General features: G+C 37.1%; 1 protein-coding gene across 2 annotated transcripts in view; it reads right to left on the minus strand.

The window, feature by feature from the left end:
* Window positions 1-11,208, minus strand: part of Antxr2 (ANTXR cell adhesion molecule 2) — a 127,925-nt gene that overhangs the window by 76,202 nt on the left and 40,515 nt on the right. For both annotated transcript variants that reach the window (XM_021210426.2, XM_021210425.2), the window contains exon 10: window positions 9,418-9,487. In XM_021210426.2, the coding sequence (XP_021066085.1) occupies window positions 9,418-9,487 (70 nt within the window). The remainder of the gene's footprint in view (window positions 1-9,417; window positions 9,488-11,208) is intronic.

The following is an 11,208-nucleotide window of genomic DNA, read 5'->3' on the forward strand; positions in this document are numbered from 1 at the left end:
CTCCTTTTATAGTGAGTCAGGCACACCTGGCTGTTACTAGGTAACTGGGGCAGAGACTATATGAAATGCCAACATTCCTCACTGAAATAACAAAATATACATTAGTAGCAGGATCCAGGCCAAACGGTCAACAACAGTAGTCATGAACTGAGTTTTTTCCAATCATCCAGAAACATTAGTTCATTCTCACATAGTCCACTGGCACTGTTTCCATTTTTCAAGTCAAGAAAATGAAGTTTCCGAAGGTAGCTCACAAGAAGCCTAGACCTCTCTGCCCCTGCAACCCAAGAACCTTCTCTTATCCAACATTCCTAATCTTAGTCCTCCACGGGTCTTAGGGACTTATAGTTAAATTTACCCCATAAACATTAGCCTAAGAGACCTTATCCAGATTTTTTTCTATAATCATACATTTCACGCTTAACTACAGTACCTTTTTTTTTTCTATAAACAGAATACTTGTTCTTGAATATATATTTATGAATAGTTATAATTTTTAGAAAAGAATTTCAAAATTGTTGCAAACATGAAAAACACAGTTGTTTCTGCTTTTGAATTCTACTGTTCCTTTAGAGGGAATCCTTAAATTCCTGGTCTGGTATGGTATCATCATGAAGACAATTAAGACCCCAAGCACAAAGGTAGTTAAAGTCAGCCTAAAGCTGATACTTGGAGATTCACTTGTCCCAAGATTGCAATGTACATAGTAGGTATTTTTTGTCACATGTTATGTCCTTTCTCTCAACTCCAACACACTGTTTAATCCTATTCCTCTATCATTTCTACTTCCAGTTAGTATAGATCTAACAATGGAAACCAGATTCTCAGTTATGAGATCTAACTATGGGCTATAACATATCAAATAAATATTATGTTTACATAGTTCAGGACACAAATGGGCTGCAAAGGGACAGTTCATCTTTATTTGTCCCAAATGTGCACATGATTTGAAAAAGCAGGCTTATTAATGAAACATGTTAGAGAATCTAGAGCCCCAAGCTTGAACTTGTGTCAATCTAGTCTTAATATCCCACCCCTAGCTTGTAAAAGTAGGGAGTTATACCTATGTCAGAGTCTCTCCATGGAAGAGATTGACAACATACAGGGATGTTCCTAGTAGTGTGTATAACTCAGGAGCTCTATGAAGTCTTGTAATATCCGATAATATATTAGAAGGATTTTCAAAGCATCACTGTGTTTCTATAATCTTATTAAAGCCACTTGAAAAAAACAGCATAGACAATATAGAATATAAAATTAAATAGAATATAGAAGCAAACATACATACAAGATATTTCCCTTAAGAATTACTAGTCTACTGACATAAAAATATAGATAGCTAAAGTGTTAAAAATTACTATTAAAAAAAACTTTCTTATATAAAGAAAGCTTCCAGTTCTATTTCCTGTTATAAAACATCTTATTAAACCCAATATTGCAGCTTTCTTTATTGATTTGTGTTTATATATCCATGGATATACTAAAATCATACTCCAAATTGGTTGATGAATGTTTGCTAATATCAATTTCTCTGTCTTTTACTAATTAAAGCAACAATGGCATTTGAATTGACTAAGACACCAATAATAAAAGAAGCTCAGCCAAACTGGGAGTTGTTTAATACGATCAGAATAACAAAACGAATCACAGTGTAACAGAAGGGAATACACACAAGACTTTACAATGGAGTATGACTGCAGTCAGGTGAAGCAGACATGAGCACAGGTCTTCTATACAACCAAGGCACAGATAATTCAGGCCTGTCGTGAACAAAACAGTCGCCTATTAGACAAACCAGAAGAATGATCAGGAGTTCCAAGGTAAGAATAAAAAGGAGTCCTTTCAGATGGAGAACTGATAGACAAGAGAGGTGGAGGAGAGTCGAGCTGGAATATGCCAGCAACACCTAGTGAAAGAGTGGGGACAACTGTATGAGAGAGTGGGGAGGACTGTGTGAGAGAGTGGGGAGGACTGTGTGAGAGTGGGGACAACTATAAAAGAATGGGGAGAAAGCTTTAGGCTGGATAAGGTAATAACAAGGACAACTGTAAGGAAATCTTGCTCCAGGAATTAAGAAATACTCTGAAAAGGTAAAGAGCATCATAAAAAATATGGAGAAAATTATGTTTTGCAAATGTCATTCTTGTTGGTATTTCTAAGGGTAGGGCACACATCTGAAAAATATGTTTCTAGAGTACAAAGACCAGTTACAAAGGCCTGGGTCTGTTTCAGAGAAAATCCAACACAGCACTGAAGTAGAGGCCACAAGGACTCATGAAAATAAAACTGAGAGATCTTATGTTGGAATTAAAGGGCCACAGACACTCAGTGTATGTAGGAGGCAAGCAAGAAAAAGGCTGACTTCAATATTTCTGTCTTACAAGTGGGTGCATGGTCTTGTGTGGGGAGCACAGAAGAGGGACCAAACCTAAGTTCTTTGCAACCTCTGTGTTTAAAGTGCCTATAGGAAAGTCAGGTGGACATTTGCAAAGTGAGTACATGGGATGTGTTAAGGCGAAGGTGGGATCCTGCCTGGAGATTTGGAGCTGGACAGCAAGAAAGGAAGCCTCTGAGAGGGTTTTATAGATCAAGAATCCAACCGTGATGAAAATTGACAGTTAAGAGACTCAAAGAAAAACCGGAGCTGGATGCAGCATCTGAAGACAGACACGATAACATGAAGTCCTGAGAACGTGGAGACATTCAAGGACTGGCCTAGTGCAGATGACTCAGAAAGACAAGGACCAAAGATGTGCTGGACTCTGTTGGTCGCCACAGACAGAACTAGGGGGCTTGTGATTTTCCTGGGCATCTTAATATGCTGTTCATACCGCACTTAAAATAGGTTTTCAAAGTAAAAGACAAAAGAAACCTTTAAAACATTATCACAGTACAAAGATTTTTTTAATTATGTTTTCACGGTCCCTGGTACTCAAGTAATAGCTGATAAAGTTAAATTCAAACACACTAAATTTTTTACAGAAGAAATTAGTAAATAGTGCTCTGACTTATTGTTGACTAAATAAAATCAATTAGTCCTGATAGTCATGGTGACTTAGTACACCTGTAGATATATGAATAATCCAAAATAGGAGGAAGAGGGCTCCGTGCTGTTAGAGCCGCTCTGATCTAAGAAGTGTCATACTTCATGAAATATGGTTAATATTTAAACCTACAGTTACCTAGTTGAAATAGGTGCATTTGTTCCCAACAGACAGACAGACAGATAGACAGTAGTAGACAGATGCATAAATTCTGGGAATGATTTCTGTTTTACAATCCATTAAAGAGGATTTAAAAAAAAAAAAAAAAGTAAGTGAAAATGTTAAAGACTTCACTGGAAGCACTAAATAATTTACCTCCAATTTGTACACACTGAAAATTAAACTGGCAACCACTCAAAACGTTATTAAAATTGTGGTGGCTTCAGATATTCTGAAAGCAAGCACTGTCGTTTAAGACTCTGCAGAGTGTTCGTTGCATTAGCTTTGCAAATGATGCAGATTTTAAGTTGAAAAGGGCGGTCTTGGATTTGTGAGCAGTCCAAATGAGCCACTGTAATTTATGGGCACAGATGTAAGTTAACGTACTGTCTAATTGTGTTCATTAAAGATATTAAAGGGATTAAAAGAATTAAATAATTTCTTTTTATTCTACAGTTATATATGTATTAGACCAAAGCAAAATTACAGCCAGCAAGGTTGACAGCTTTTAGAAGAAGCCAGTGCATATTCAGTATCATATGAATGTTCCCATGTAAGGCACACTGTAAAGGCCTCTAATGTTGCATTAGCAACAACTCCTTTTTAATAAACTGGTGAATTTTAGTAAAATACTATATGTGTGTGTGTACATATATGTATTTATGTGTTTACATGTGTATATGTGTATACATATGCACATATGTATGTATATATGTATATATATTAATAATCCCCTTTAAGCATTTTTTAAATGTCACATGTTTCTGTCATCATTAAATTGATAGTTAGTTTTGTAAGCAAGTATTTAGGAAGCTCTAAGTGTGTACTTGAAAGATTTCCTGTTCGTCATCGTTTTCTAGTTTCCAACACACTCACCAAAGCCATTCCAGCTTTTGAAAATATCTTCCTTACAATCTGGTAAAAAGTGCTTCTCTTTACCTGCTGGTCTTTCCTTCTCCTTTCTTTGTAGCAGAAAACAGTAAGCAAACCCTTCCCATGATAGACCTCCTGGTGCTGGATGCGGCCAAGTGGCCATCACTCAGCAGTGACACCGTCACTCAAACTTGGAAGCATGTGATTTAACATTCTCAAGTGGACAACATCTTGAGGAACAGATATACATGTGTTAAATGACAATGCCTGTAGCTGTGTCTGATACTCAGGAAAGAGATACAATGCTGACCAAGTAAAGAAAACATAACATGCTGATTGGTAGCATCAGAAGACACTGCGATGAAAAAAAGAAGAGGAACGTTCCATGGTGGGAGAAGATTAGAGAACAAAAGAGATCTTCAGCTTAAGTTCCTTCATCAAGAGTCTAATGGTTATAATCCAAATAGAGGCACAACTGATGTCCTGGTATCCAGGATGGCAAATTAAGTCATCAAGTCTCCTCCTTTACAAGAAAGAACAGATTGAATCAATAATGTTTGTATCACCTGCTGCCAACACAAAGGATCTAGGGACCGCGCAGATGTAGATACACACACATATGTGGGTATGTTTTTGTAAAGAAAGAGAAGCTCGGTAAAAAGCAAAATTCAGCCAACTAAGAAAAAAAAATAAATCGAATTAGTCAATTGGATGTGAGACAAATTAGGCTTACTATTGAAAATGTTCAGGAAATTTTTTTTAACAAATTACCAAGCCCAGCCCTCACCACCAAGTCACCGCACATCCCAGAGATCCTGTATCAGATCCTTGAAATGACCTGCATCTATCTACCACCTCTAACTCCCAGGACTCTGTCTGGGCCTTCCCACACTGCCTTGTAAGAAAAATAGTGCTATCACTTTCACTTGATTTAGATATTTATTTCATATTTGCCAGAAGATTCTGGCCAATGTTTTTGCAAGCGCATTAAACTATACCATATGCCTCCTTAAGTCATCCTTATCAAGCAAACTGTAGATTAAGGCTCTGCCTCACTCTGCTCTGTTTTTCTTTCTTCACAATGTGTTTATGTATGTTTACCCAATTTATTTCTGTTCTTTTTGTCAAATTACAAGTTTGACATCTCAAGTATTCCAGAGCAGCTGTGCTATTGTTGCTCTCTTTTGGTCAGTACAAGGTCAGAGGACAACCTCTGGGTTGCAAGTATGTGTAATGATTGCATAGTATACCAGGAGCCTGAGATTCGGGATGGGGGCCAGTTAGAGAACTTTTAGGAGGCCATTCTATTTAAACTCAAAGAAGGCAAAGATAAGCAACTGACACAAATAAACTAAATAATCTACCAAAAATTTTGATAAGGTAATTTTCTTAAATATATGAAGTTTTTTAAAAGAAAGTGTGTCCAATGAGAAAGAGTTGGAAAAACCCAGCTACTTTCACATTTACTTCCCCATATCCTAAGATGTTGTTCATCTTAGCCAAAATCTCCATCAAGTAAAATTTGGAAGCACTGATCTATTTCAAAGGAGCTGCTCAAAATCTGATCCCAGATCTGTTCAGCAGGGTTATTCCTAGCTAGGAGCTGCATGGGCATTCTAAATTTCCTTGTTTTGAAACTTGTTCATTAATTAAATTTGCAATCTGACCAATTCATACCTTCCTTCAAATGCATCCTGACGATTCTTTCTCTCCCCCCCCCCCGTCAACACCACATATCCCTTTCCCACGTTCGAGTTTTTGTAACATGTTTTTACTTCGTAACATCAATATTTGTATATAAGACATCTTTGCTATTCTGATGAGGCAGGCTCTTAGTCCCACCTCCCAGAAAACATCCATCTTAGCCCTCATTTAAATCAAAATCCACAAGCACATTAAAAAAAAAAAAGCATCACAAAGAGGAGAGAAGGGGTAACGGAGCAGGAGCAGGCTAATGAGCTGAGGCGCGTGTGTGGGGGTCAGCTCTGAGACCATGCATCTGCCTGTGAGGCTCTCTGTCTAGAACTACTTCACCAGTGAGTTGTTAATTATTTAGGTGAGAGAAGAGGGGACCCATCACCACATCTGTCACCCTCACACAGGACAAGCCTCCCTTCACTGATGGACCAGATGTGCTCATTTGAAACACGGACTAACTAGCTATTTAATGGGTTTGAATCTTTAGCCAAAAGGTAATTAGGCAAACATATTAAGCATCAGCCGTCTTACAAGGCTAAACTGTCTCGGTTCTGCTGATTTTAATTCAACCTTGTACGAATTGGCCATGTACAAAAAGGATCTGAAGAGAAGTCAAGGCAAAGAAAGTAGTCTAAATGATGCGCAGCATAGGAAGTAGAGAATACAATGGTATTTCCCAGCACCCAGCATATTTACAAACTTCTCTGAAACTTTGCCTTGGTGATTAGCTAGAGGCTGATACCAAAATAAAACAAAATAGTACAAAAGCAATTCTTTTGGATGAGTCTCCATCCCCAAACATTTTCTACATACAGGCAAAATATCAATACTAAAATCTAAATAAATGACAGGGTTTTTGTACCCAACATTTATCATTATGTGTGAGGTTTTTAAAACTCATGTATCTGACCGCGAAGCATTAAAGAATGTCAATAGTTACATTATTCAAAAGAAGGCACCAAGGAGAGAGCAGGTAGGCGTGCCTGCTGCTGAGCCTGGGGACCTGAGTCTGATCTCTGGGATACTCATCATGAAGGGAAGCCAAAAGCTATCCTACAACCTCCACATGAACATAGCAGGCACATATGGACACAAATACAGAGGTAAGCAAAAGGCAAAGTAAATATTTTTAAAAGTTTAACTAATATATGGCATATAATAGGTATAGTTTCATTTTGTAACTACATAGAAGAGTGAATGCTCTTCTCTAATAGCCACGTGTTTTAAAGTTTCATGATTTTCTGTTCTTGCCAATGGTATGTCACCCTAAAATAAAATTCTGACCATTTTCTCTTAGCTGATAAAGGCCTCTTCCATCAGAAATTGAATGATATCCTTTAACTTTTTGTATTTATTGGTAAAAAAGAAAAATCTCTCTGATGAAAAAGTTAACCACCTTTCAACAATCAAGTACTGAGTGAATTTGCACTATGGCAGGCAGTGGGTAATGCAAGGGAGTCTACAGGAAATGACACTTACAGGATTTATCCTAGCAATAACCATTAAGGATTTTTTTTTTTTGGGGGGGGGGGAAACAAGAACATGTAAAGAGACTGAGGAGACTCCTGGTTGACAGTAAGTACAAAGGGTTTTACCCTCTTGGGAAAGTGACATTTGAACAAGACTTAAGGAGATAAGAGAACATTATTCCATGCAGAGGGCCTAGCAAGGAGGACAGTGCTCATAGAAGTATAAGCTGGTGAGTTAAGAGACAGAAAGAAAGGGCAGTGGTGTGGCCATAGCTGAGCAGAGAAGCAATGAAGCAATGAGGCCTGAGGAGAGAGGGTTTGGGTCCTGGAGAAAGATAGGAAAACTGTCATCTCTGCTTTACCTTTGTGTGGGGTGAGGAAATTACTCCCAACAATCCTACCTGGAGGGGTAACTAACATAAGCCTATCTCTTCCAGTAGGATCACTGAAGCCAAAGGTAGAAACAGAAAGACCAACAAAGAGATGAATGATGTTGGCACGAGATAACGTGGACTTTGCCCAGATGGAGCAAGCTGATGTTGAATGTTATGGTCCAAAATTAGTGCTGAGTGAGTTCAAGATAAACTGTGCATGAAATAAGAATGAATCAATTATAATTCGTAGAGGTATTTTTTTATATATCTGAATGACAAAGAAAAAAAGATGTTATAATCAATGGGAAGACTAGAAAATATAACTTGGAGACAGACTGAGCCAAGTGGCACGAAGACCAGTAACCAATATGAAACTCCATTTTCAATTAAACAAGTCCAAACTTGAGTGGTTTGCTATGTCCAATACAAGATCACTGAATTCTACTGTATACATGGGGCAAGATGATGTCATGAAAATCCAAACTATCATAAAGCCCAATGCCTGTCTAAGTAAGCCATGGGCAGGTCATCACTGATGCTAGATTATCAGGCAGGACACACACACACACACACACACTGAATAATAGTCTAAGTTCTGAAGTAAGATAATATAGCCCTTTTGATCTATTTAAAACACAAAAATGAAACTGTTGGACTGTTTTAGCTACTGGAAATGCTGTCCAATAGCTATAATGAATACTTTCACAAAAAAAAAAAAAAAAAAAAAAAGTACTCATGCAGACAGCAAAGTACAAAAACTATTCTCTTTGATTCCATGAAGTGAAAGATAATCTTCACTGTGTGAACACTGTTTTTGACTTGAGATTATGTGTTTAGTGTTTACTATGTTTATGTTTTATGGAAAATATCAGCATTAAGTAATTCCATCAGGTGAGTCAGCACTATGAACAACTACACTCATTAATTTCAAAGTAGAGAACATCTCAAATTTTTGGAATTATTTGTTGCACACTAAAGAGTATAAGAAAAGTGAGCTAGAAATAGCGTGACTATTAAAATTATTTTTGCGTTAATGATTTAAATAAGAGTCTTTGTTCTTCATGGCCTACTGTCACACAAAAGGAAGAGGAAGTGTAGGATTGACTGAAATGCGAAATAAAGCACAAATTAATATATATTGTGCCGGGTGGTGGTGGCGCACACCTTTAATCCCAGCACTTGGGAGGCAGAGGCAGGTGGATTTCTGAGTTCAAGGCCAGCCTGGTCTACAAAGTGAGTTCCAGGACAGCCAGGGCTATACAGAGAAACCCTGTCTCGAAAAACCAATATATATATAGTGAGCCTCATTCCACTTGCTTCTATATTTAATATTTATTTAATTCCATAGCAAACATTTAAAATCTTACTTTGGAACTACTAGGTGTGTGTATGTGTGTGTGTGTGTGTGTGTGTGTGTGTGTGTGTGTACATTCAGTACTATAAAGGTCAAACTAACAGGTGAGTGAATCTGGTTATGGGCAGGTCACTGAGTAAATTTCAGGCCAGCCTGGGCTATATGACACATTGTACTCAAAAGACAAAAGAAGAAAATGAAATTACCAGTGTGCAATTGCTGTTTTATAGAAATCTGTTGCATTTTTTATGTTTGGTTTTATTTGGTTATTATTTATTTTTATTAAGTGAAGAAGGGCTTTTATGTGATGACACAGAGAGAGAATTAGAAAGAGAGACAGAGAGAGAGAGAGAGAGAGAGAGAGACCCTCACAGAGCAGAGCAGTCACCAGTCAGTCACTCAGGAGCCAGAACTCCCTTATGAGTTGGCTTTGGCAGTGCACTTACTCTCCATCTTTGTTCAGGACAGGTGCAGGACAAAGGATGGAACTGGGCTGAACACTCACTGGCTTTTCACCTAAAATATAGAATATCATTTAGTTAATAACAAGTTGCACACATCACTAATACAGTCTCACCTTTAAAGTACCACACATTCTACAATAAGAACTCAGGTGGGGAATATAAGAAAGGTATATATATTTAAAGTCTCAATAAAAGGCAAAAGAAAGAAAATCAAAAAATGAAGTTACAAAATCTTGATACAAAATTATGGCAAGTCAAAAATTAGATTTCTTCGCTAAAATAGTAATATACAGTTATAAATATAACTTTTTATCCTGAATGTTTCAAATACCTAAGCCAGTCAAGGGTAAATTAGATATGATTTCTAAGAGACAAAATTTAGAATGGATGAACAAAGGAAGACTAGGACCTAAGTATAAATAAATTTGACAAGATAGCTGTCTCTACAACATATAAGCACACCTTAACAAGCTGGATACTTAAACTCCCTTAGAGTTTTAACAGTGTGTGCCAAATTTCATCAAGGAGTTGAACTATTGAAGAAATTTACATAAACAAATAGATCAGCTCAGAATGTGAATAATGAAATTCTCTTCCACCTCCATCTATCTGAGAATTGAATTCAATAAACTGAATCTTATAAATGTCTATATTATAATCAAGCCAAATGTGCAATCAAAAGGAAGCATATAAACCCAGTACTTTCATACTAATAACTACTGAACAGAAATAAAGTTAGTCTTCAATTGTGTAATTTGTTATGCATATTTTTACAAATAGCATTTTCCTTAACAGTGTTCCTCATACAGAGAGAGAGAGTGCTGACGATATTTACTAAGCTCAGATGCTCACCACTTTAATCCAACAAGCACATACTGACTATCTGCTGTGTGGCCAAAACTCTGCTAATACCATCACACAAACAGCAGAGTTATAGATTCATCTCTTTAAAACAGCTCTACCAGAGTTCATTGACTTTTAGAGGCCAAAATACCCATTGATTGAAAAGACCATTTTACTATCAAACTAACACACTCAGGAAAGCAAGACCCACTGATGGGCAGACTACCATCCAACTCAGTTCCTAGAGAACCCTGGAGGTATAAAAGGCAAAAAGTACAAAAATCAAACCAAATGACAACACAAGAAATTCTTCAAGACACTGAAAAGTTACTTGATATTAAGTATTGAGAAGGATGGTAAAACCCAACAATAACCATAAGGCAACAGGTAATGAAGTTGTCTGACACAGTTGCATTTTAAGCCAAGAGTAGCGAAATATAAGTCTGGGCAAAGGGTAATTTCATCACATGACTGATATAATTAGTCCAAAACCTAGATTCAGGTATTTTAGCTTTCATCTCTGCCTGTTATTAACTGTTTCACCCCAGGAGGGTGATTCATACATCAAAGACCATCTTCTGAATAATGAGATTACTGAGAACAGGGTCTAGTGTTTATTAAGTCATGAGCAAGTATTGCCTCTACTAAGTAATTATCTCTATTCATATTATTATTATAGAAGCTTTATTTTTTTTCTCTAATGAAAAACTGTAGCATAGCTGGTTTTAATTGAATGAGAAAAAAAGGAAGGAAGAAAGGAAGGAAGGGAGGGAGGGAGGGAGGAAGGAAGGAAGAAAGAAAGGAAGGAAGGAAGAAAGGAAGAGGGAAGAAAGGAACAGTGGAAAGAGAAAGAGAGAGAGAGAGAGAGAGAGAGAGAGAGAGAGAGAGAGAGAGAGAAAGAAAGAAAGAAAGAAAGAAAGAAAGAAAGAA

Source organism: Mus pahari, chromosome 13 (assembly GCF_900095145.1).
Source record: "Mus pahari chromosome 13, PAHARI_EIJ_v1.1, whole genome shotgun sequence".
NCBI classification, from domain to species: domain Eukaryota; kingdom Metazoa; phylum Chordata; class Mammalia; order Rodentia; family Muridae; genus Mus; species Mus pahari.